The sequence below is a fragment of the Galeopterus variegatus genome, unplaced genomic scaffold, assembly GCF_000696425.1.
Source record: "Galeopterus variegatus unplaced genomic scaffold, G_variegatus-3.0.2 Scaffold313, whole genome shotgun sequence".
In the NCBI taxonomy this organism is placed as follows: Eukaryota; Metazoa; Chordata; class Mammalia; order Dermoptera; family Cynocephalidae; genus Galeopterus; species Galeopterus variegatus.
In genome coordinates, this window is record NW_007726424.1 from 123,636 (window position 1) to 151,614 (window position 27,979).

Consider the following 27,979-nt stretch of genomic DNA (forward strand, 5'->3'; position numbering starts at 1 on the left):
GTAAATCAGCATATATTATTTTTCAGTGAAAGCAATAAAACTATTTTCCTTTTGGAAAAGAGAAACAAGAGATGCCCACACTGTATTTAAGAAGAGCTATACTGAGAGACTGATTCTGATTAACTGATAGGCTAACCTTTCTGTTCAATGGGCAAATTATTTTTCTTGAAAACTTCCTATCTGACAGCACTCTAACCCTAACCCTAATCCTGAAAGGTAAACAGTCAAGCCATTCTGAGATGGAGGCAAATATCCTAAAGCATGGCATCAACTTACAGAAAAACAGGCAGATCTTTGGGCCGGCCCAGTGGCACACTGGAGAGTGCGCCGCTTGGGAGCGCGGTGGCGCTCCTGCCGAGGGTTCGGATCCCATGTGGAGACCGGTTCCCGCTCACTGGCTGAGCCTGGTGTGGGTGCAACACCGAGGGTTGCGATCCCGTTGCCGGTCCCCGGTACGGGCACGACACCGAGGGTTGCGATCCCATTACCGGTCAGTAAAAAAGACAAAAAGGAAAAAAAAAAAAAAAACAGGCAGATCTTTGAAATTTGAACTATGGTGTCACTTTGATTTTCATTATAAAACTGAAGATACACATATGGAGAAAACACCTAAAATATAATAAAATCACTCAAGAACACAGAAATCTTGTAAATTTACATATTTTAAAAGTGTAAAGCTACACGACTACGCCAGTTGTCTGGTTGAGACAATAGCTACACTAATTGTATTGTTAAAGCAATTCAGAATAACTAAAGTCAAAATGTTCCATTATTTTAGTTATTGTCAGGGCTAGAGGCTCAGGCCCTTCAAACCCACTGCACAGACTGGGCCACAGACCCCTCACATGCCAGGCTGGGGCATAGACCCCTCACACGCATGTCCACGCTAGATAATTGGGAAAGATCCCAAGAGCAGACTACACGAGCTCAGTAGGCAGCAGTGGCGGAGGCGACCTTTCAGGGCATCCCGAGGGTACTGGCAGCAACAGTAGCAGCCTCCACGTGGACCCCCCTGGGGACAGGGGGCCCTGTAGATCAGAGCTACTTGTCCTTTATACTTAAGTCCATAACCCAGGACACCTGGGTGCACATGAGCAATCACATTAGACAATAACCAAGGAACACCTGGGCGCACGTGCATATTTACATCAAATGCTCAGCAAGATTCTGAACATCTGAGGGGCCCTGACTATTTTCCTTCACTTTCCCTACAAAAAGGAAAACACTTTTTATGGAATTCCAATGTGTGAAGTAAGTTTAAAATATATGTATATATTCAGTGCCTAAGGTTTTATGTTTTGCACAGTAATTTAAAAGCCTAAAGAAAAAATAGTATTAGACTAATAAAACAGAACACAAAACCATCAATTGAACAAACTGAGAAGTCCCTCAATTTCACTCAACCTCCTTGCTGAAGTTTTTACCTAAAAAACAAACACTGCTCTTTGCTCTCCTGCTAGCTGGTGTTTTGCAGAAGTTGTTGGTTTGTATAAAGAGATGAAACAGGTTCGTTCAGTGAATACTGACTGCAAACTTCCTCTGTACTTAGTCCTGAAATGGAAAAGGTGTGGTGCCTGCCTTCTAGGAGTTTTCTTTCTAGTACATCAGAAGTAAGAAGATTAACCTGACCTGTAGGGAACCAAATTAAAAACAACAGTGACATCAATTTAAAATACAGCAATAAATAAAAACACAAATAACAGGTAAGAACCATTGAAAATCACCTCTGGAAACACTCACAGATCTATGAAATTAGTGTTTGGGGGATGTTTGAATTTATTCCCTGATTGGTAAATGTCATGTAAAAGTGAATATCTCATTTTTGCTTAGTTCACAACTGCTATTCTTCCATGAGGGTATTTCCCATGAGCTTCTTGGTATTCCAAATATATCATTTCAAGCAACCCATAAATTTACCCAATGACACTGCACAGATTTTAAATGTATACTTTAATGTATTGACAGGTGAGTAAATTTTAAAACTTTGCCTTAGCTCCCTTCCTATCCTATAAACCTTCTTTGTAGGAGAATGAAATTCCAAACCATTTAAGCCTGCAATTCTCACAATGGTTATACCTGCCCACTCACAAGGTAAACAAATGTGTGAGACGTTTAAAGTGATCCTAAGCCAGTTAGAACTGGACAGAGCCTTGAAAACCCAAACAAAAGTATTTCACGTGGTCCCCCTGGATGTAGATTGAGACAGGCTTGGGGTTTCTCATTTCTAAGAAAATATCAAGCTGTCTGAAAATGACCTCTGAAACATGAACCAGAAAAAATAAACATATAAAATAGGGAACAAAATATCTCTGCATTATCCCCGGCAATTAAAATTTGTTTTACAGAAAATGAGAAGAACATTTGCCATAAAATCGAACTCTTTCCCTCTGTATACAGGGTGTATGTGTGTGTGTGTGTTTAAGTCAAAATCTAAGGCAAGTAACTTCACAAATCACCTTTTTTGGCAGGTTTTGGAATATCTCTCATCTATTTTTCCTAGCCCTAGGTGCCTCAGGGAGAACATTTTCTACTTAAATCGACTCTCACTTTCAGGTGTGTCTTTGCATGCCCTGTTTGCTGCCTGTGCCTCTTGACAGAGACTCTCAAATCCCGGTAAGTCATGACTGCTGTCTCTGGCAAGTTGGCATTTTATGAATTAAGTGAAGGTATCTTCAAGTTGAGAATTTTGGGGGTGCGTGGGGAGTCAGTATAGAGTAAAAAGAGAGTATAACATATTAGACCAAAAATTATAATTATTTTTTTAAATGAGAAATAATCAGATGATATATACTTATACACAAGGTTATCAAACCATAAGACAGTATCCAACTGGAAAATTGGTGTTTAGTGCATAGAGAGGTGCAGCCAATGACCCGAGCCTTTCTGTAGTATTGAAAGGACGCTTCAAATGATGTAGTGTTGAAATGCACAATTCTGAGTTGTATGTTCGGTGAATACATATTTCACTTAGTTGTTGGTGATAAAACTTATGACACTTTCAAAAAGGTTTAAATTCTTTAGAACTATTCATATTTTCAAAACATTTCTGTTAATATCCTAGATATGTGTAAATTAAGTTTTAAGAAAAACATGATGTTCCTGAAAAACAGTAAACTCTATAGCTTTGCGTTCTGCTGTGATGCAATTTAGACAAAACATAGTTGATATAGCTAATGATTCCTGATGTAATGTGGCGAAAAAATATCTTACACAAATAAAGGGAAGTTACACATAAGATTTCTATGAGAACATTTAAAGCATGCCAGAAAAAATCTTAAGGACTAATATAAATATATTTGTTATAATTTTCCCCTGTGTTATATTACTGTACGTTTGCAGAAGACAGGAACAGTGGTAGAAACAGAAGTGGAATGCCTGCCTTTCTTGTGGAGATGCTTTTCTCAAACACTATTGCCACCCATGGGTCTGAGTTGGGCAGTTTGGCATTATCTGTGTCTTCATCTGTTTCATTCAAATGTTTCAGTGAAAAAGAGGAAACTCTGACAAGATGTTGGACAGGGAAAAGCCTTCAAGTGAGGGCAGATGAGGCAACATTAGTGAACAGTCAGTAAATTAAACGGATCAGCAATGCCAGAAAGTTAATTATTGTCAGTTCAAAGTATTTTATAGTTTATTGCAACACTTAATGTGTTTCAAGACTAGCGTTACATAGCAGCATTCATTAAACAATTACCAAAATGCATCCAAATGCCCTTTGGAAACATATTTACATGCTTTTTGTCCAAATAAGGGATACAATGTTAAAAGTCCCAATCACTTTTACATGTATCACTCAAACTCACCAGACCACACAATTACGAATGCACCACTGCAGAGTAGGTTCCCATTAAGTGTTAGCTGCCATCCCTAGGTACAGCAGCTCTGACCTTCACATTGTAAAGATTTCGGAGTTACTTAGGGCATTGGTTCTCAAACTTGAGCATCCGTCAAACTCACCCAGAGGGCTGATAAAATCACAGAGTGCTGGGCCCCATCCTCAGAGTTTGTGAATCATAGTAGGTCCTGGGCTGGGGACTGATCATTTGCATTTCTAACAAGTTCCCAAGTAATGCTCATGCTGCCAGTCCAGCAGGGTCACAAACCATCTGGGTTTGCCCAGAATTGAGGGTGATTCCAAGACCTGGGGGCTTTCAGTGCTAACACCAGAAAGGTCCCTGGCAAACCGGGATGAACTGGTCACCTTATTAAGTCCAGGGATCACACTTTGAGAACCATGGTTTGATAAGATTAAATGGGCTTGATGATAATTTAGATTTGAAGGGTAAGAGGGGGAGGAATCAAGGACGACTCTCAAATTCTGTCCTGAGCAAGTTGGTCCATGGTTATGCAATGAATCTCTAACTGCTGCCCATTGGAATCACCTGGGATCTTTAAACAATACTGATGCTGGAAAACCCTCCCCCTAGATATTTTGATTTATGGTATGGAATGTGACCTAGGCAACAGGGGTTTTTTTGTTTTGTTTTGTTTTGTTTTGTTTTTTAAAGTACCCAAGGTGATTCTCACAACAAAGTTTGGAAGCCACTGGATCATGCCATTCTCTTAGAATGGGACTCAGGAGAAGAGCAGGTATGTGGGGCAAATTAATGAGTTTTCTAGGTACACACACTGGAATGATATTCAGCCTTAAAAAGGAAGGAAGTTCTGACATGTGCTATAACACGAACGAACCTTGAGGTTCATTATGCTAAGTGAAATAAGCCAGTCACAAAAAAACAAATACTGTATGATACCACTCATATGAGATACTGAGTAGTCAAATCCGTGGAGACAGAAAGTGGAATGGTGGTTCCCAGGATCTGGGGAGGCGAGGGTGGGGTGGGGGTGGGGGGTGGAAACATGAGGACTAGTTTCATGGATACAGAGTTTCAGTTTTGCGAGATAAAGAGTTCTGGGGGTTGGTCACACAGCAACTTGAATGTACTTAACACGACTGAACTGTACACTTAAAAAGGGTGAAGATGGTAAATGTTATGTTATATGTATTTTTAACCACAATAATAAATAAATAGACAGATATTTTTAAAAGAATTCATTAAAAAAATCTTCCCGAGTGACTCTAAGATGCATCCAAGTCTGTGGCCTGCCAAGCTAAGTGGAGGTGCTTGGCAGTCAGTGGAATTATTAAACTGTGTGATTCTGTCATTTATTTCCTCACTGAGCAACTGGTGATGATCCTTAGCCAATTATTAGTAAGGGAATGGTATCTGTTCTAGTCCAGTTTGGGATCTTCTAGAGCCTCCTGCTCTTCTTCTTTGGGGCAGGACATGCATGAACCTGGCTGATTTATGTTGGGCAGTTCACCCATTTGTACCATGACCTTTATGATCACTTGAAGGAATTCTCAAACTGAGAAACTTCTCAGAAGTTCGTTTTCATCACAGAAATGCGATGCATTGTGATGCTGCCCACCCCACCCCAAATGCTCTGCGAAAGGCATTCCCCGTGTTCTCCTACTCCTACAGTCAGCATTGCAGTTCTGCCTCCTTTCTCTCTCAATCTGAGTCCTTGGAATTCTGCAATCTCCATCCCTCTCACCCTTCCAACGGAGGGAGAGTGTAGCCCATGGTCTGTAGTGGGAAACAGTCTTTGGTTTGGAATCTGCTCTTTGAACAGGAATGCCATGGTATTTTCTATGTAGTGTTGTAATTGCTCTCAGTAACCCAGAGCCTGGATCATGTGAAGTCCTGAATCGTGGGCTTTTCACACAGATCATAATCTTACTGAATTCAGTTTCTTTGATTATAGAGAATTATATTGTCAAACTTTGCCAATATTTCCCATTCTTATTAAAAGGATAATCACATTGCCAATCATTTTGAATTTCTGGACAGAATGAAGCATGCAGGCAGGAGTTCTAAATCCAGGACAGCATCAGGTTTGGAGATTTTGTGTTATCAAAAGTGTAGCTGGGTGACTGACTAGAGGCCACATGGCCTGGCTGGGAAAAAGGCAACAAGAAAATACTGCCTAGACAAAGTGCTTGGGTTCCGGTGCATGTGCAGAATGGGCCTTCCTGAGGTTTCTTGCTGGATTCTCCCATAGGTCATCACAAAGTTTTGTATAAGGTCATGAGCCCCAAATTGCAGACTTTTCTAACAGAACTGATCTTCAGAAGGAGATGTTGCAGAAGACTGCTTCTCAGTGACTCATTTTCTTATGACATTGGACTTCTGAAAAGAACCACAGGCTGTGTAAAAAACTTGGATCGCAGTATGAGAAATTTGCCTGAAATCAAGCATTTCAGAACACCCTAAAAAGACTTCATAGGGAGACTAGAATTGGAATTTAGGAGGGTGGCATTCAAGGAAAAGGAAACAGATTGAAAAGAGGGTTCATAAAGCAGGAAATGGTGAGACAAGGCTGGAGTGCAGGGAATGTGAGATTAGAGGGATTAGGAGTCTGGAACTAGTAGGATAAACAAAGAATTCATTAGGAAAAGCCTTGAAGGACAGATTGTGAAAAATATTCTCATCTGTAAATACATGAAAAATATTTTTACATTTACTACTATTCAAATAAAAAATTGAATAATAATGAGGTATAATTTTTTGGCTTTTTAAATTGACAAAGATTTAGAAATTCATAATACATTCTAAAGGGCTTAGGTCAACAGTTGTTCCATAGGCTGTTGTGAGAGTGTAAATTGGGACAAACTCTCTGCAAGGCAGTTTGACAGTAACATCAGAAGCTTTACACACACACACAGTATATTTATTTGTCTATATGTATATGACATGTAATGTGTATATACAGTTATGCCCTGTATAATGACATTTCAATCAATGATGGAACATATATACAATGGTGGTCCCATAAGATTATAGTGGCTGTACTATATAGCCTAGGTGTGTGGTTGGCTATACCATCTCGGTTCGTGTAAGTACATTCTATGATGTTCACACAACAAAATCACCTAATGACACATTTATCAAAACATATTCCTGTTCATTAAACAACACATGACTGTATATATACTCTTTATATAACACATATATGTCTGTATACACACTCTTTGCCCCATTATTTCCACTTCATTTAATTTATCCTAGGGAATAATTAAGGATATAAACAAAGATTAGCAGAAATATTTATAATAGGAAGATATTAGAAATAAAGTACACATCAACCAATAACGAATTTATTAAATTAATTCTGGTTCCTGAATTCAGAGGAATACTGTGCAGTAATTTAAAATATTGGTGCAGGACAGTAGGTAAACTTCTTTCCTCCCAATTGAGTGAGGTACAAATATACTCCCATCTGTAGCGGGGCTCTCCACAACAATGACTTAGGGGTGCAGGGATCCTCTCATGAGGGGCATAGTCACATCTACAAAGGGGAGAGGCACAGATTTTCTTGGTAGAGGCCCCCAGATGATCCTGATGCCCCTCACTAGTTTAAAAATCACTGACTTAAAAAGTGCATTTGTTGCTATAGAAAGATGTCTGGGATATATTGATTGAAACAAGCAAACAGTATGATATTTTTGAAAATTGCTTATGCAAGGAAAAAAGTATAGAAGAACATACATCAAGATAGTAACTGCTTTTCTCTGGGTTGTGGTACTTTAGGTGATATTTCTTTGAATTTTCTACTTTTTCTATAATGAGTATATATTGTGTAATTATTTAGAAAAAAAGTTTCTAGGTAAGAATGGGTTAAAAACAGGTTAAAATTAAACTATGCATAGGAAATTATATTTGCATTTTATTTCCCACAAACTATTGAATTCTGTGATTTTAAAATGTGTTAAAATTTTATGTACTCTTATTTTTTAAGGAACTGGATATTGTAGGTATTTTGCATCTCTAAAGGGTAAAAACTATTAGACAAATCTGAGGGCTTTTAAATAATATTTGATGATGGCAATTATTGATTCATTCTATCAGGAACTGACCTTAACCTTTTTCGTTTTTTTTTTTTTTTTTTTTTTTTTTTTTTTTGACCTAGTGGAATTGAATTTAATCATTTCCTGACAAAAGAATGCAATTTCAACTGACCCTTTTTTTGCACCTTGGTGAGTATAAATTGTGAAAATCCATTTTCTCCTTGTATTGAATTGTCCTAAACTATCTAGTAGAAATAGTTTTTAAACATATCTACTTCTTTTTTTTGGACTGCTATATAGTTGCATGGCTATTCTGTTGTATAATTGTGTCAAGCAACTGAAAAATTCTACGGAAACATGTTTAGTATTCATACAAACTTATTTTTATTTCTCTTTAATGGAATTTTATCATCAACAGTAAGATGAGTCAGTAGAGTAGGATACCAAAGATCATAGAACAGTTTCAGATTCTTAACATACAAATACAGTGCATTTAATTTTTGAAAATAGCTCTGCTTTGAATGTAACACTTGTCCCCAGTGATGAGATCTTATGAAGAATTTATAGGCAAAATTCCCTCTTCTAAGTAAGCAGCAGCTCTAAGCTAAGAGGCCAAATTCTCCATGCTTCTGCTGTCCTTAATAAACTGAGAATAATTTACATTAATCATAGAGAAGATGTTTCCAACAAATACTCTCTATGATCCTGACTTTTCTATGTCTTTAACAGAGCTGCCTTTGGTTACTGAATACTAACTAAATTGCTTAGGATCTTCTTTTAAAGATTCATGCTGAATTTCTTCATGACAGCAAACTTTCAGAATCTCACCTTTTAATTTTGCCATTTCCAAACCCTGAGGGAATTTCCCAGTTAGATTTGCTGGTAATGGAGGAAAGAACAGGTCCAGGTGGTAAGCACTCATTTGTTGTCTGCTGAAAATTCCCTTCCCTGAGAGGTGAGCTGGTGGGAACAAGATTCCTGATCCATCTGGGGCCCTTCAGTGTATACTCTACACCCCAGGATGTAGGCATAGATCTGGCCTCGTATTGTCAGAAAAAGGTCTTTTTAAATCTGCACCTGCCTTGGATGTTCTCTTTGTAATTGAACCAGCATCCAAAATCAGAAGGGACCACTGAGGGTCACACCACTTTCTCCCCAGCTCCTGTGCAGGATACCTTACACCTTGCAGAAGTTCTAAGCCACTCTGCAGTTGCTGAGAGAGCCCTCCTCAACTAAGGGGCCCCTCTCTCTGGAGGGAAAAATCTTTAAAACTAAATTAGCCTGGGCAGAAAAGGCCTCACTGCAATCAGTCCTGGATTTCTAAACTTCAGCTTGCCCTGAACTAAATCAAACATCTAGGATTGCCTGTGGTCAAACTCCCTGTTGGGAAAATAGAACAGTTTGGTCAGGGCCCTCCCCTCGGGTCCAGTTGGGTGTGGTTCAGCATCCTTTGTAAGCAAATTGGGGGGGAGGAGTGAGTGCACATGGGCGCCAGTGTACTTTTTAGTTTTGTTGCTATTCTTGTGTTCTTGGGGGGGAAGGGGAGAGAAGAGAGGAGTTTTAATGAAGCAGGCTGCGGGCGTTTGCCTCGGGCATCCACCCGGCACAGCCATGCTTTTCCAACTTATGGCTCCAAGGACGTTTTGGATGGTTACCTAGCTCATAGACCTGCGTGAAGGGATCTGGGGACCCGGCCTGGCGTATGAGGGGTCTGGGGACCCAGCCTGGCGTGTGAAGGTTTTGTGACCCAGTCTGTGAATGAGCTTGAGGGGTCTGGGAACTCCAGACCCAGCCCTAGTGCGACAATCGGCCCAGTCAGTGCAGGATTGCAAGCAGGTAAAAGACCAACTGGGGTGGTCGTGGAGCTAGACAGTTGGTGTCACCGGCAGGATTAAGGGCGCTACAATTGGCAATGTCGGCAATGTAGGGACCCCATGGGCGCCTGAACAGGGACACACCCTGGCAATATGGCGCCCTTCCTGGTTCTTCTCCGCAGTAAACACTCCCGCTGGCGCCAACACCCAAGCCCACCCGCGTCAAACCTCAGCCAGTCACAGGTCAAGGCTCACCTCCTGCCCAGCCCTGTCCAATCAGTTACCGCCCCGCCCACTCTCTCTCCCGCCCCGGAGCACAGCACCCTATAAATGTACCCGCAGTCCTTGAATAAAGCGAACTTCTCTGGGGGACTGTTACCCTGGGTCTCGCGCGCTTCCTTCGTCCATGCATCCCCTTCAGGCAGGATTCCAGACATTAGTCGAGCCAGAGCACCACACTCCCAACCATACATCATCAGCTTGGGCATTTTCTGGTTGGTAGTTTGAACAAACAAATTTATGGAAATACCAGAGCCTATTTAAACACTTGGTCTTGCATTCTGACTGAGAAAGTTAAGGAGAAAGAAACATAAAACTGGTTTGGCCCCCAGGTTTTGGAAACTGGATGATCCTTTATAGATAATTTACTGCACATTTTATTTAAATGACCAGATCTGGTAAGTTCATTTTTAATAACATTCTGTCTTCAGGTTGATGTCATTTTTGAGGAATGTATCAGTTGTGGAAAGCTATAAACATCTTAATTCTCTGAATCAATTCCAACCTGTGGCTAATGTGACATTTGAAAACTTCAGTCCAGGATGATATTGCTGAGTCTATGTTCAGGCATGAGACTTTAATATTTATGTTTCTAGCTACTTTTTGTCAAGTACTTTTAGACCAGAAGTTCATATTTGCACTTATAATATTACAGGAATAATAGTTCACTTTCCCTAAGTTCTGGTACATTTTTTCTGAAAAGTACACAGCTTATCAAAACAAGTTTGGACAAGTCAGGTTATAAAAACATGTTAAATCTCTAAGGCAACAATTTCAATAAAATAACTCAGGATGGAACTTGTCTAAAAGAATAAATCCCTGGACAGGAAGTCTTAGTTAATCCACCAGCAGCATCAGCAGAAATATTATGCCTAACTTGTTTTTAAAAATCTCTAACTATTGGAGTCCAAACTTCTGAACAACTATTTATCCTAGATGCCAATTCCAGAAAATAAAAGGAGATGTGGATGTGGGTTTCTGGGTGAATAAAAGGAAAATCCATGTTAATCGATCTAGGATCATTTATTATACCACACACACACACACACACACACACACACACACACACACACACACACACACACAAACCAAGTGTATGATGGAGCTAATTTTCCCCACATCTCAAAGAAAGAGGAGGAAATGTTGTTACTTTGATTTAGAATAATAATCTTTACAGTGAGGTTGAAGATAGAAAATTCCCTGTTCAAACTGTGATTTAGTAACTTGTGGGAGTTGTATCATGTTCTTAGCTGTAGAACTTATGATCTATGTATGTTTCATGCCTGATGATAATCACAAAATGACCAGATTAATAGAATAGTACCTGCGGAGAATATGAACGTAAGAGAGAACATAATTTTTCAGTAGCCTATATTTTTGGAGGCCAAGTTGAAGGAAAGAAAATTCCATTAAGTAGAAAACAAGCCAATGAAAAAAATTCTTTATATTTTTACTTTTGATAAAACTGAAGAGAAACCATGTTTATTTCACAGTGTGGTAATTATTTTTCATCATGGGCCCATCCCTCTCATTCCTGTCTACTGAAATAAGAGCTGGGTGTAAATTTTCATGTCTGAAGGGAAAAGTATATAAGAGCAGCTGAAATATGTTATGTGTATATTAGTTAAAGTGTGGGACTTACTTGGTGCACCATCCAGAGGCTGATGGATAATTTGGGGGGGGGGGATTCTTTGATTGTTTTTTTACTATACTTTTTATTTTGAGATAATTGTAAGTTCACATGCAATTGTAAGAAATAATACAGAGAGACTGTATACCCTTCACCCAATTTCCCTCAATGGTGACATCTTGCATAACTATAGTGCAATGTCATAATCAGGAAATCGACATTGATACAATCCACTGACCTTATTCAGATTTTACCAGTTTTACACATACTCATAAGTGTGTGTATTTAATTCTGTGTGATTTTGTCACACATACAGGTTCGTGTGACCATGCCACAGTTAAGATACAGAACAGTTCCATCACCTGAGAACCCCTAGTACTACCCTTTCATAGCCACACCGTCCTCCTTCCCTCCCTGCCTTCCTAACCCCTGACCACCACTAATCTGTTCTCCCTCTTTATAATTTTGCCATTCAAGAATGTTATATAAATGGAATTATGCCTAAATAACCTTTTTTCACTCAGCAGAATTCCTTTGAGATCATCCACGTTGTTGCACGTATCAGTGGTTCACTCTTTTTGATGCTAAGTACTATTGGATGGTATGGATCTTCCACACTTGGTTTAACCATTTACCCATGGAAGGATGTCTGTGTTGTTTCCGGTTTTTGACTATTACAAATAAAGATGCTATGAATTTTCATATACAGGTTTTTGTGTGAGCATACGTTGTAACTTCTCTGGGATAAATACTCAAGAGTGCAATTGCTGGGTGGTATGATAAGCATGTGTTTAGTTTTATTAGAAACTACCGTACTCTCCCCCAGGGCTCCTGTACCATTTTACATTCCCACCAGCAGTGTATGAGGGATCCAGTTTTTCCACATCCTCTCTAGCATCTGGTGTTATCACTATTTTTTATCTTAGCCATTCTCATAGGTGTATAGTGATATCTCATTGTGGTTTTCATTTTCATTTCCCCAATGGCTAAGGTTAAACCTCTTTTCGTGTGCTGATTTACCATCTGTATATCTTTTTCAGTGTCTCTTCACGCCACTTGCCATTTTCTCATTTGGTTGTTTTTTAATGTTGAATTTTGAGAGCTCTTTGTATATTCTAGACACAAGGGCTTTGTCAGATATGCTGTTAGCAATTATATTCTCCTACTCTCTAGCTGGCCTTTTCTCCTTTTCACAAGGTTGTTCTCAGAGCAAAACTTTTTAGTTTTGATAAGATCTAATTTTCCAATGTCTTCTTTTATGGATTGTGCTTTTGTTGACAATTCTAGAAATTTCTTGCTTATCCCTAAGTACCAAAGATTTTCTCCTATGTTTTATAGGAGTTTAATAGCTTTACACTTTTACATTTTACTTTTTTTTTTTTTTTTGTCTTTTTCGTGACCAGTAAGGGGATCGCAACCCTTGCTGTGGTGTCACCCACACCGCACTCAGCCAGTGAGCGCACCGGCCATTCCTATATAGGATCCGAACCCGCGGCGGAGCGTCGCTGCGCTCCCAGCGCCGCACTCTCCCGAGTGCACCGCGGGCTCGGCCCTACGTTTTACTTTTAAGTTCATAATCCATTTTGAGTTAATATTTACATAAGGTATGAGGTTTCAGTTGCAGTTCATTTTTTGCCTGTGGATGTCTAATTTTTCCAGCACCATTTATTAAAAAGGTTATTCTTCCTTCACTGAATAGCCTTTGCATCTCAAAAATCAGCTGGGCATATTTGTATGGCTCTGTTTCTGGTTTCTCTATTCTGTTCTCTTGATCTATGTGTATGTTCCTCTGCCAATATCACACTCTTATTTATTGTAGCTGTATAGCTTAATATTGGGTAGAATAACTCATTTTTCCCCTTTGTCCTTTTTCAAAATGTATTAGCTATTCTAGGTCCTGTCCCCTTCCATCCAGAGACTATTTTATTTCCTCAAAATTACCACGTCTATAATTTGAATTGCAATCAAGAGAAAACTAGTGGCTAGAGTTTGGCTTCTAGGATCAAATAGGATTCTAACCCTTTAATTGAATTAACAATGATACTATACTGTCCTGTTCAAATATATTTTTTAAGAAAAGAAATACAATGATTTATATAAATAGCTATCCACAAAATATTACAGTAGACTCTCATTTTATGTGCATTTAACTTTGTATGTGTGTTAACTTTAGACCTTAACTCTAGTAAGATTCCAACTTGTTTTGTTCAGTCTTCCTCCAAATAAACAAATCTGTTAATATATTACTTCTTACAAAAGTGTAATACATGCATAGTGGAGCAAACCCTGCAGGCAACAAATAGTTTAGATTATCCTACCCACCCCACATGCACATATAGAGATTTAACAGTGATCTTAACTCATAACGATACAAATGCTCATCCATTTGCACATAGACTTTCTTTTGTTTCCTTCCTTTATATAACTCAATAGTCTTCAAACATGTTAGGATTTGTGTACAGAAAGCCATGTATGCTGTACTATGTAGGCAATTTATAAAACTTTCTAGAGTAATTTGATTGCATGTGATTTACATCTTAACTCAATTCCCAAAATTTAACTTTAAATCCAGTATCCAAGTAAGACATGGTGATGCCCTACTTCCAGAATTATAGGGTTTTTAAGACTGGAAGACACTTAACCAAGATTAAGTTTAGCATTTCCCAAAGTGTTTTCCTAGTTGCATGAAATGTTCATCTGAGCTGAATAAAAAAATGCTTTCCATGATGAAATTAATTTGGAAAATGCCAGATTAAACAACTTTAAAGAGATTTGGTTTTTGGTTTTTGTTTTTTTCAGTTTTTTTCATGGAAGTATTTCTCAGGGACTCTAATATGGTGTCAAGTGTGACTATCCAAGACAGAAGACATCTCCCAAGTATATTTTCTTCACCATCCTTTCTTGATTGAGAATCCGGCTGATCTAAAGTTCACTTCAACACATTTTAAAAGCATTTATCTTTGGTACAAATCTGTATTTTGAAAAACACAGAAGCTCAAAGAGTTATTAACCAAATGCCACCCAGCAAGCAAATTTGGGGCCATTAGCATCTATTACTAAACTTAAAATCCAATATGTCTTTGTCCAATGCTAAATAAATATATAAATGTTCAAATACAGTCATTAGCTATGTCTAACTATGCCTAGATATTTACTAACTTCTGCACTTTCGGTCTCTCCATAAACTAATCCTGGTTTTATTTCAGATTTCGTGTAGCACTATTTTCCTAATTCAGTGTAAATCTTTCCTTAGAATCAAAAAATTCCTTGGAAATATACAAAGATGGAACTATGGTTCAGTTTCTTCTAGGTAACTTGATATCAAAAGGATTTATTAGTGGTGTTTTCTCTAGTAAGAAACACATTTACCTGAATATTTATAATTCACTTAACAACCTGTTCAGATTCTCTTCTTAAAGTTTCTGGTTCTTTTTGCTATTAAAAAAATTATTTTTAAGAAAAAAAAAAAAGAAGAAGTCAAACAATGACTGTCCTGTGGTTGTGATTCCAACCAATGGCAGCTGACTTCTAAGTCACTTAAGTTCTCTTCTACACCTTTTCTATCTGATCTCCAGGATTAATAGTGTTTTATATTATTTACTACTATTACTACTACTATGTAGCAATATGTTAGTAAGCTAATATCTTAATACACCTATACTTCTAATTTTTCCAAGGAACTTATCCCTTCTCCAGAACTTAGCATTTTTAAACAAATGGAATCTTAAAAATAGTTTTAAACAGAGATTTAAGGATATTACCTCAGAGGCTACACATGAAAAGTAAAATGGAGAATTGAGGTGACAATTTAGATAGTCTTACTGTTATCGAATAAGGCTCTTGGGTCCCAAAGTAATAGAAATGAACAATGCACCCAGCAGTAAAGCAAGCAACGCTTTATTAAAAGAAGAGATAGACTTATGCATGGGGGGGTAGCTAGAGATAAACTAGCCTCCCGAGAGTTCTTTATTGGGTAAGGGCCTCTGGAGATGGTCTATTCTGTTCTCCCTGGTTGCTTCATGGGCACATGCTCAGTTAGGGCTTTGGTCTTTGCACCTGCTCAGTAGGTCCAAGATGGTGGTAGTGTTCATTATCATCATCCCAGGAGGGTCATTGTAGCAGTCACTGTGAAGCTTTGTGTGCATGAGGGGTCTTAAGGTTAATCTGTAACTTAATTTCTACAATTACAGGAAACAAGCATTTGTAATTCAGTGAATATGTGTTCGGCTCTTATCTCAGTTTATTTTATCAAGGTGGGCCATGGGGTAATCATGCACCCTGGGGATCTCATGACTGAAGAGTGGAAAACTAACAAAGTGTCCCCTGCAGAGAAAATGGAGTCAGTTTGGTTCACAGGCCTAGCTCTATTCTGTGTCATTACTACTGCAGTGCTCTTATCTCATTTGTGACCAAATCCCGTCATGGCAGATCTGCTGGACAGCAGGTATGAAGACGGGCTAACTGTGCTATCCAGACTGGAACTCAGTCTCTCACTTTATTCCAAAGGAGCACGATTTGTTCCCTGGGCTATCTGAACCCAACACTCAATGTTATAAAGGGGTTCAATTGAATTTACATATGTTAAGAGAAAGTAATTTCCCAAGGATTTCTTAAATTCTCTAATTCATTTTGTACAGGTTGGAACAATAGGTATAACAGGGAGGATTAGGATTGTCCTTCCTCAAGTCTGTGTTTTAGTCTTTGTTATTTGCCCTAAAATGACACTTAAAGAATTCCTAGTAAATAAAGGCTGTCTTAGACCAGGTTTCCTCAAAGCAGAGCCTGAGACAGGAATTTGTGTGCACGTGATTTCTTGAGCGAGTGCTTTCAGGAGTAAGAGAGTGAGGGAGATGGAGACAGGATGTGGTCCCTGCTGGAGTCAGTCTTCACCCAGATGCCAGGAGGAGATTCTGAGCATGAATCACAACATGGGGTTGATACCAGGCTGAGGCAATGGTGCAAGCCTTTTGAATCCTGTATCCATCAGTCATTGACTACAGGCTGCCCCAGGTGGGGGGACAGGGCATGCGGCTGGGGTAACCTCCCAGGCTAGGAAATTTCCATCAAGCAGAGAGTACCAACAGCATCCACAACCAGGGTCTTGAAGATCAATAGAACCGCTCTTAAAAATAAGCATACTGTTAACTTTCCAACTGAACAGTTGCTTCTGCAGGCCTTGTGCTGCCCTTGGGCTGCCTCTTATATAGTGGTTTCTGTTGTGTTCAAGGGTGGCTCAGTTACTCGACAGCTCAAGATGAATGCAGCAGAGGTGCCTGTCGTCCCACCACCGGCAACCTCCTCGTGGGCCGCAACGCGCACCTTACAGCTTCTTCTACCTGCGGGCTGAACGGAGCCCAGAAATACTGCATCCTCGGCTACCTGGAGGTGGGTTGCTTCTTTGTTTACTTGCTAGGACATTATTTAATCAATGATGTAGATTCTTCCAAGTACAACTGGGGTCATGCAGACAACAGTAAAGGACGTAACACTCCCTCCTGAACAACAGAAACACAGGTAATATAATTTAAAGTCCAGGAAACCTTGATTAATCAGAAAGCGGGGAAGATCTGCTTAATTTCCATTTCTTGTTACCTTTAGAATAAGACAGAAAAGTCTTTTGGGTTCAGTCTCTAAAGGGAATTACTATAAATTCTACCGGTCTACTTAGCTGCCTTATTCACTCCCATAGGACAAGCAAAATTGATTCCTTCAGTGAAGATGGAAGATTTCTCAGGACCTCAGGCCATTGGGCTAAACATGAGCACTCATAGTGCTGCCTTAGGTGGAGGTAAAAGGGGTGTAGAACTTTGAATTGATTGTACGCCAATTTTATAATACCACTTGGAAGTTGTATTGTCTAAGAACCATGAATTCCCAATATGAACATATTTTTGTGAGTTTTTTCCCTTAAAGAACATGTTTATAAAAGGACCAGTGACTTTTCAGGGTTTTTTCCTCCCTATGAACTGGCAACAGAACAAGCTCCAAGGTCATCTGAATATCATACCTGCTGAAAACCCTGAGGCCATCACATCTGCCCCTTAAGTGAGAGGATGTACAGGAAGGAAGTTGGACGTAAGCCTAATGGTTGTGGCCCAGGCTTTTCCATGTATTGTTCACTTAAGGCAGCTTGTTTAGGTCTCTGGGAAATGCTTTGTATTCTAATTAGCTTCTAGCAAAAGATGATGATTATAAATAAGTGAAGACAATACTTGGGTGCTTAGCACTGTTCTAAGTTTGGGAAGTACTTGTATAAGAAAGCAAATTCCCTACATATGTTAGGAAATTACACAGTGGCAGCTTTGCTCAAGTCTAGGCCAGGTGGGATGGATACCCAGGTCCTCTGAACAAAGAAGTCTAAAATTGACAAAGAAGTAAAAAAAAAGGCCTGATATTATAAACTTTTCAACACTAGTATCACTGTCTTGTTCTTCAACCACTGGCATCTGCCTACCATTGTCATGAGCCAGCATGCTCTGACAATAACCAGAAATTGGTGTTTCTATATCCCAAAGTTATGCCACCAAAAATAGAAGTAAATCCACTGCAGAGGCCTCTTTTTTCTGGAAAATGATAGAAATTTTAGAAAGCTTAGAGCTAGAGAAAGCTTCAAAAGATTTCAGGCTAGCAAAGTATTACAGGTGGGGCTACAACTCCTAGTTAAATAAACATTTTGTGCAGCACAGAGGATGATTTTTTTTCCCCCATCTATTACCTAAGAAAGGGCTACCAAGTACTTTTTTCAGAAGCTTCCAGTTAATGTTGACCTATTGCATTATCCAAGTCAGGACTCCCACATCTAGTAACCACAACCCCTCTGTAGCCATTTCCATCCAAGACTATGCTTCTAAAATGTTTACAGAAAAATGGCACACAATCCCTGAAGTTAAATATTTTCTCCAGTAATTCCCACAGGGTTATTGGAAATACTTTGAAGACTTGACAATGTTTGATGAAATCACAAGGCTTCTGCTGCTCTTCTGGGACAGGTCTGGGACAAGTCTAGCCCTATGCAGAATTGATCTAGCATTCATTGTGCCTTAATTTTCAAAGAACATTTGGTTTTCTTTAACAATAAGGTTTATGGTGCCAGTGATTCTAAACTGCACTAATTAAATGGATCTCTTGAAGGGCTAATTTATTTTGACAGACCGTAGCTGAAATAATCATTAAAATTATCATGAATTTATTCAACCTTTTTTTTTTTGAGCATCTACTATGTGCCAGGCACTATTCTAGGTGATGGGGATAAAAAAATAAACAAAACAAAGTCTTTGCCCTCATTTAGCTTAAATTCTGAAGATGGAGACAAACAACAAAGCAACAACTATATAATATGGTCTCAGGCAGGGCTTAGGAAACATATAAAGTATGGCAAAATATAGAGAGTGACAGAAGGCCGTGGGAGTGGGGGTGGAAGGTGGTAGCATTCTAGATAGAAAGAGTAGTCAAGGAAAGTCTCTTTTGAGAGGAAGGCATTTAGACAGAGACCTGAAAGAAAGGAAGGACCAAGGATATGAATCTTAAGGAGGGAGAATAGCTTGTGCCAAGACTCTACGGCAGAAGGGTGTGCTTGAGGAACAGCAGGAAGCAAGTGTAGCTAGAGCAAGTGACAGGAAGACAGGTACAGCTAAAGGCAAAGAGGTGGCCCCAGTCAGACCATGTTGAGCCTTGTAAGCCATGGTAAGGACATACAAATGATGCTCGCTGAGTACCTCTGCTGTTGTAGGCAATTTCCAACACAGAAAATTGAAATGAACAGCACCTGCTTCCCAGAAGCTTTGCAGAAAGCTCCTTCAGAGTCCCACAGGTACTAGTCAGGACACCTGTGCAGGCCATTGACAGTCCTTTGGAAATCTTTGTAGAACCCCTTCGGAGTTTTAAGTACAGCTACAAGTGAGCACATTAAATCAAGCAAGCTCAAAGGCCAGTCTTTGCAGTTGTTACCATTGAATATCCATGCTATGCAAAACTAGTTCCAATTTGCTAATAAGATCTAATGTGCAAGACAAGAGGGCAGGCCTCTTTGTTGTGAGTTTAATGAAAATCTTTTACTAAGTCCCCAAGTATGATGTACAGGTTGCAGTCATGGAAGCTTTTCTATCAAAAACTGTCTATAAAATCTGAGAGGAAAAGGATGATGTTTGCTGATAACCTAGTTGCCAACCATTTCATTAATTTCTTGCCAGTTATTCCTTTTTTTGGAAAAAGGTAGTAATTCTAACTAAAAAATACATCCTAATTATTCCTCTACAGTTTAAAATAACTTCCAGATCATTTGTCTCTTACATGAGAGAAAATTAGTTCTACATAAATTCACATTTTTGCCCCAAATATATGTTTATAAAATTTCTAGGTCATTTTAAAAATTAGTTTGTTATTGTATTTAAGCACCTATTGATGGAAAAATTGATGTCTTGTTATTTCCTCTGCTTTTTATTTTTAGCCAGATTCAAAGACAAATATAGTAAGCACAGCTTGTTTTTAAATTCAGATCAACAATAAGTAATTACAATTCTTCATTTTTAATTTTAATGATGGTGTTCTCTAGGGGGAACAAAAATGCTTCATTTGTGACTCCAGATTTCCATTTGATCCACACACCCAACCCAACAGCCACACCATCGAGAATGTAATTACAAGCTTTGAACCAGACAGAGAAAAGAAATGGTGGCAATCTGAAAATGGTATGATTAAGTTCCTTTCTAATTTTTTATTTTGTCATATTTTAATAAAGCATCTTCCTCTCTATAAGGTCATAACAATGTCACAACAAGGTGTTATATTGGAATGGAACAGTATTTACAAAAAATGTAGAGCTCCATATAAGAATAAAATTTATTTTCATTTTAAGAAAGAATATTTTCCTTAATAAAAATCAAAGTGTATTTTAAGCATATAATTCAGAGTGTTTTATTCTTTCCATGTGGAGGAAGAAAATATCTCCGCACGCTTTTGTTCTTTGTAAAAAATAAGAAAGTCTGTGAAGTGTTGGGAAATTAAGCCTAATAGAAAACACACTGAATGAATAATGCCAGGGGAAGTCTGAGAGTTAGCACCATGCGCTTTTGCCTTCTTCAGCACAGAGAGAGAGAAAAGGAACATTTTGCTTCTTACTGCAAGCCAAAGGTTTTAATATAAAATTTGAATTGAAAGGATAGTTGGCCTCTGACTGACGTTCTTTCCTTCCTGGATTTGTGCTTTTCTCTGTCCGTGAACAACTGTAATATTGAAACCCATGGTGGCCCTGACAACCCCTATTTCCTAGATGCCCACTGTAAGCGTGGCCCTGACCAGGGATTCCTCATGTCTCACCCCCAGCCATGGGCCTCAAGTGCCTAAATGTACTTCCATCCGGGCTGGCTTTCCCCAGGGTAGGCTCCTTCACTCACGATGACCCGTCTTTAACATTGGTCTGTAACCCTTTTAGTTTCCCTTTATCCCTGCAAAATGATCCCATTCACCACATCTCTATATGTTTCACTTCAGGCTGGAATCCCTCTATGTTCTTCAGACTCCTAAACATACTTCCCTTAGGGGATCCTAGGCCATTAGAGGGGAGTGTGGAATTAATCACAATGCAGAAGGTAGTTCAGAACAAGCATCACAGGAGGCTGTTTCTATGTCATCCACTTGACAAAGGCACGACTGGTGTCTTCTAAATGCTGTTTCCTTTTGGATCCCAGTTACTGATCTCTAGTTGGACTCTCCTTAATGAATGTGAGGTGGTTTGTACCACAGTCACCTGACTTCATTGATGAATGGGGCCATTTTTGCTAGACAGCTGTTTTGACCCCCATGTCCAGCATTTGTTCCACATCTCCCCACAAAGGGAACGTCCTTCTGTCAGAGCCCATTACACAGAACAAGCTCACGTTTATATGCAGTCAAGTGTGGAGTACACGAAAGTGAACCTTCTCTTTCCACCTTTGGGACATGTCCCGGAACTCCCCTGAGAGTAGGTAATGCTGCCACACAGTGGCAGGGTGTGTTGCCACCAAAACGTGGATGTGAGAACAGTCAGAGTTAAACCCGTCCTGGTCTTGCGTAGATCTCCTGCGCATGCAGAGGCATGGACAGCACTCCGACAGACTGGGAATAGTGTTCATCACCCTCCAAGTGATTTCGAAGGGATTTTATTATACTCAGGCCACAGTAAGGGATTAACTGATAAGCAGGAGTCTCTCAAAATCACTGATTTTCTTCTTTCTGGATTTTTCTTTAGGTCTTGATCATGTCAGCATCAGGTTGGACCTAGAGGCATTATTTCAGATCAGCCACCTGATATTAACCTTTAAGGTACAGATGTGTGTGCCTGGAATTTTACTTTCTTGTTTCCTTGCAGAAAACAAAAAGCAGAATAAATCCAGACTCAAGTTTTGTCATCTGGGTTTTTCTTCTTAAAGGGGAAAAAAAAAAAAAACCCCACTGCTTGTTAATCAATGCGTATATAATTAATTTTTAAAAGATCTTAGAAGACACCTAGAAAAGGAAAAGCCTAAGTACTAGAGTGACAGAGACCACAAGAACTGGAAAGATAATTTTCAGGAGAAAAGGGTGGAAGCTGGAAGTTATTTAGAAAAATATACAAAGATTGTGATCGAGAGAGGAAGAAAAATTGGTTAGTCAGATGCCAGAGCAAATCATTGTGCCATATAGTTTTTCTTCAATCATTTATCAAAATTCTAATTTTGATGCCAGGATTGGTGCTAGTCTTGGTAATAACAAATGAATATAAAATTTAAAAATTATAAAAAATGAAAATAATACCAATCTTTGACCCCAAACAACTCATAATCTACTCATGGGTGCAAACATGTAAATAGAAACTTATAATACAAAACAATAAGTGCAGAAATGTAAGTATGATTAGAATGCTGGAGGCTAAATCTGCTCTGGGAAATCAGGATAAACTTCATGGATGGGTACTGAAGGCTGTGTAAGAGTTTTCCAAAGGGAAGGTGTTCTAGGCAAAGAGAACCATTGCAAATTGCTGTAAGATATTAATTTCATTAGCTTTTCAATGTATATGCCATCTTTCTTCAATTAATAATTCACACAGTCAAAAACATTTTAAAAATGTAATTAGATTCTGAGGACAAGTATGTATTCATAAATACTTGCCCACTTATTGAAAAGAGATCTCAGTGTGTTTTTTATATAGTAGATTTTAACAGATGCACATTAAGTTTGAAAAAATGGAATTAGAAAATGTAAATATTCAATCTAAAGTGGATAATAAAATCTGCCTTTGTGAAACATTGCAAATTTTACTCATTTGATTCGTAGACTTTTCGGCCTGCTGCAATGGTAGTTGAACGTTCTACAGACTGTGGACGTACCTGGAAAGTGTTCAGATATTTTGCAAAAGACTGTGCTACTTCCTTTCCTGGCATCACATCTGGCCAGGCCCAGGGAGTGGGAGACATTGTCTGTGACTCCAAATATTCGGATATTGAACCCTCAACTGGTGGTGAGGTAGCATTTCTATCCCTGGATTTCTTCTATACAAATTAAACTTTTTAAAATTTGATGAACTTAAATGAAAATAATTTAGGTAGTGTTTACTATAATAAAACTTGAGCTGTTCATTTTATAAAAATGAAAGTGTCGGGCCAGCCCGGTGGCACACTGCTACAGTGCGCCGCTTGGGAGCGCAGCGGCCTCCCGCCGAGGGTTCGGATCCCACATACAGACCGGTTCCCGCTCACTGGCTGAGCGAGGTGCGGGTGCGACACCAAGGGTTGCGATCCCGTTGCCAGTCCCGGTCCGGTACGGGCGCGACACTGAGGGTTGCGATCCGTTGCCGGACACGAAAAAAGACAAAAAAAAAAAAAAAATGAAAGTGTCTAAATTGAAAAGATTTCTGAATAATAAACAATAAATACCTTATCAGAAATAATCCTGCACAAGACTGCCTAGCTGAAGGTTAATGGGAGCTAAAATCTATGAGCACCAAGGCCTGGGGCACCCAGAGGGAGGAACGTTCATTTCTAACCCTAGCAAAGGACCCAAATAGGCTAGCAGCAGCCCTGGTTTGGCTGCCTCCTTCCCATGCTCTGTAAACCACCACCCAGGTGGAATCTGTTAGGGACATTCCTCTGAACAAAGCTGATGACTGGCAGAAGGTCAGCGGGGAGTGGGGTTAAGGAGAACCCTTTTATAAGGTAGAGCAGAAAGACCTGGTTGCAGAAGGCAGCTCCAGAATTCCCTGCCAGATCCAAATTGATGATGGCTTGCCACATTGTCCATCACTTCATCCCAACTCAGCTCAGGAGCCTTCTTCACCAACAGTATCACCCCCTCAGTCTACATGGACCACTATGCGTAAAGAGCCAGAAATGACTGATTACTGTCATTCATTTCCATTCTTGGCACTTTAATTCATATGGTAGCCCAAGTGATCATCTGTATCCCACCCTAGCTGGGAGGCAATGGCTCAGCCTTCTGGTGAGGTCAGAATCTCTTTTTTAAGAGTAAATTTGACAATTATGTTTTTTGGGCAATATACTACAAATTTACCTACATTTGTTTTACAGGTTGTGTTAAAAGTTTTGGATCCCAGCTTTGAAATAGAAAACCCTTACAGCCCTTACATCCAGGGTATGAATTGCCTTATATTTTTTTGCATCAACTCCTTTTTTAAAATATCATGTTAGGAGTATTCCTTATAATTGCATTTCTATAGTATATTAAGGGAATATCAGTAAAGGAGGGCACCTTGAACCAATGCAACTTAAATGCACTTTGATTCATTATGTTCTTTGTTTTTCTTTCTCTAGAACTTGTAACATTAACAAACCTGAGGATAAACTTTACCAAACTCCATACCCTGGGAGATACTTTGCTTGGAAGGAGGCAAAATGATTCCCTTGACAAATACTACTATGCTCTGTACGAGATGGTTGTTCGGGGAAGCTGTTTTTGCAATGGCCACGCTAGTGAATGTGGCCCTATGCAGGAGGTGCGGGGAGATGTTTTCAGTCCTCCCGGAATGGTGAGTTATTAATCCAAAAGAGCAGTTGGCTCTCCTGCCTTTCACTGTCTCTGGTGATGAATGTAGATCAGACACTGTATGTGGAGGTCAACAAATGAAATGCGCCAATGCACTGGGGCAGGTATCTTTCAACCTAGCTCGACAGGCCACCTGGGGGTTTTCCAGTTCCTCTAGCCAGAGGTGCTTGTGAATTCTGCCACATGTGGGCACCATTGAACTAACGAGCGGAATTTATAATTTATGGTTTCTAAATCACCCATCTTGCTCTCTTTTTTGTTTATTTGTTTTTTGGGAAATGGAGATTTAGTGGGAAGGAACTGTAATTTCACATTCATGCTCTCACAAAGATGTACTGAAGGGCCCCATAGTTGATGCTAGGATGTTCTGGAAATATCCAATCTTATAAAAACAATCCATCCAAATAACATTCTTACATTATAAATGACTGGGTCTTTAACACTGCAGATCTGTCTCATCTGGGGAACTAGCCTTAAAGATTGATGTAGTAGAAGAATTATACTTTTATGTAGAGCCCCACGGGTGTGTCTGCTAAATAAATGTAAACTATTAGGCAGAATCATGTAAGGCTTGATGTGAGGCTACTGCACCTTCCCATTCAGCTCCCTCTGTGTTTCACTGGAAATAGGGCTTCTCTCTTTGAACGTGGGCCATTTAGAGCACGTTGTGAAAGTCCAAGAGAAGCACATGCCTTTCTCCAGTTTCTTTCCCTTTTCTAACTCCTTATGATCCCTTATGCTCCTAAGCCACCCCATACCCCCCACATACATGCACACACACACACACACACACACCCCTCCCCGACCCTTATTTTATTGAGGACTGAAAAGTGCTGCCCTGAAACTAGAATTCAGAAATGCCAAAAAAAGTATCGTGAATGTTCACTGAAGTTCTTAAATTAAAAAGAAAAAAAAATTAAAGCTAGTTCAGCAAATAATAGAAGATAGTCACAGTAAGTATTGTAACTAATACGTGGGGAAGGATATTTCATTGTCCATTTAAAGAAGCCCAATGTCCTCAAAGATAAGCCCTCTTTTAATGCTCTGGTTATTTATCGCACAATGCAGGTTCATGGTCGGTGTGTCTGCCAGCACAACACAGATGGCCTGAACTGTGAGAGGTGCAAGGACTTCTTCCAGGACACTCCTTGGAGGCCAGCTGCAGGCCCCCAGGACAGCACTTGCAGACGTGGGTGAAAATAAGTTGTCCACATAGACGAGAGTGCTCTGCCTGTCCTTGCTTTGAGGAACACTTGGTTCATTTCTGTGGGGCGTCCGGCAACAAAGACAGTGAAGCTGTGGCTCCCAGCTCCAGTTGTGTGATAGCCTAAGGTCTCCAGTGATCTCACATGCAACCCTCACCACCTTCCCACGCCCTCACACCACAGATTAACCTTAATTTTAAAAGTGAAACAGCATGCATTCTGTGTGGCACCTTTGCAGGGGAGGGACAGAGCCATGTAATGGCAATATCAGTGGGGACAATGCAACTGCAGGCATTCGGTGAATACTAGATTTGGTTCAGAGATCCCTACTGTCTTTCTGAATTATCATACATCCCACAAACACAACCTTAAATCCATATGTAGGGTAATAGGAGAAATAAGGTCCAGGATCAGTTTGACAGGCTTTTGTATTTTTAATAAAATATTTAGGCTAATAAAGTGTTGTTGGTGTTTCTGGTAACTTATTTGCTGCCCCTGAGTCTTGATGAACTTCTAAACAAACTTGATATTCAGTTTCTTTTCCCAAATTTGGGAAAAATAGGATTTGAGGGAATGGGGGGTCTCAAGAAGAGTTCAATGAAAAATCCCCATCCATGAGAGTCATGGTATACAAGACCCAGCAAAATGCAGCCTGAGGTTAGGTTGTTTACAGGAAAATACCAACAAGACAAACAGCACAGACATCACCATGAAGAATAGCAAATCCCTCTAAACAGAGCCTTTCCCTCTAGTCCTCTGAATGAGCCCCAGATGAAATAAAAAATGACCTGCAGCCCCCTCCAGCTCTTCTGCCCATATAAAAGGACAGAGTCTGGACAGGGCTCAGTTCCAGTATCTTATCTGAGAATTTTTGTGCATTTTACGTAAAAAAAATTCAAATTTACAAAGCCTAAGTCAGTAAAAGTAATTTTTACTGAACACCCCCACAAATATTGTGCTCTATGGCTTCTAGTTCACGTAAATGATTTTTTGCTTGTTTGTTTACTTCATTTAAAAAAACTGCATATTAAACATTTCAGGAACACATTTTATAGAGAGTATATGAGTGGAATCAGAGTGCTAGAAGGATCCTTTGAAAGCCCCTATTTTGACCCTGTGTGCACTGGGTGCATCTATAAAAGAGGGAGTAGCTGGGGATGTGGAGGGCGAGAAGATCTTGCAGACATCTCAGTAACCCTCCTCTCCTCTCTCAGAGTGTATCTGTAATGGCCACTCTGACCGCTGTCATTTCGACATGACTGCATACTTGGCCAGCGGCAGTGGGGGCGTGTGTGAAGATTGCAGGCACAACACCGAGGGACAGCACTGCGACCGCTGCAGACCACTTTTCTACAGGGACCCCCTCAAGGCCATCGTGGACCCTTACGCATGCATTCGTGAGTCCTGAGCCCCCCCTCGATCCTTTCCACTTGTCTGAGCAAAATCTGATCTGATCTCACTTGGGCTGCCAGTCCCTACTCTGCTTAACAGCCTCTCCAAACTACCCTATTTGGGGGAATGGGGGGTTGCAAAAACACTTCAGCTTTAAGAGCTTTTTTTTCTCCAAACCACTTAGTGTTAACTTGAAGATGCTTTTGAAAGAAACCAAGGAAACAAGACTAATACCCTTGAATTGCAATTAAGAAGTTATTCTTTTTAAAAATGGAATTTTTCCATGAAAGGTGGATGAGGATCTTGTAACAAACTATGATCATGAGACTCCCCAGTTTGTCCCAGTTTACATAAACACATGTTTATGTGTGTGTATATAGATGATGTGCACAAGTATTAAGACTGATTAACATTCTCATATAAATTTTCTCTAAGTTGTCCTCGTTTGAACCTAAATATTTATATAAACAGATTCCAGGCATAAGAGTTGCCTGATTTTAAGTCTTGTACAATTAAAGCATAGTTAAATGTGATACAGAAAAACAAAGATTTGGTAGACTCAACCACTAATAATAAATTAAACTTGCTGGAATTAAATTGTGTGACACCAAGAAGTTTTGTTGGACTTCTATCCGAAAGGCTGTGACATAGGGTTGTTTCAAAGCAAAGTTACAGTCCACTCACCCACATCCTTTTCCCAAAGGATAACTTCTGTGCATAATTAAATTATACTCTGGAACTCAATGCTGACCCTTTGGATTGGCTCCCAAATAAAGTTGAACTTTTTCCTTTT

General features: G+C 39.5%; 1 protein-coding gene across 1 annotated transcript in view; it reads left to right on the forward strand.

The window, feature by feature from the left end:
* Positions 1 to 2,564: 2,564 nt before the first annotated feature.
* Positions 2,565 to 27,979, forward strand: part of LAMB4 (laminin, beta 4) — a 93,978-nt gene continuing 68,563 nt past the window's right edge. The window contains exons 1-10 of the mRNA XM_008567361.1: positions 2,565 to 2,613; positions 7,975 to 8,041; positions 16,803 to 16,960; positions 20,127 to 20,262; positions 21,801 to 21,874; positions 22,865 to 23,053; positions 24,115 to 24,178; positions 24,358 to 24,572; positions 25,658 to 25,778; positions 27,009 to 27,191. Of these exons, the coding sequence (XP_008565583.1) occupies positions 8,008 to 8,041; positions 16,803 to 16,960; positions 20,127 to 20,262; positions 21,801 to 21,874; positions 22,865 to 23,053; positions 24,115 to 24,178; positions 24,358 to 24,572; positions 25,658 to 25,778; positions 27,009 to 27,191 (1,174 nt within the window). The 5' untranslated portion in view covers positions 2,565 to 2,613; positions 7,975 to 8,007. The remainder of the gene's footprint in view (positions 2,614 to 7,974; positions 8,042 to 16,802; positions 16,961 to 20,126; positions 20,263 to 21,800; positions 21,875 to 22,864; positions 23,054 to 24,114; positions 24,179 to 24,357; positions 24,573 to 25,657; positions 25,779 to 27,008; positions 27,192 to 27,979) is intronic.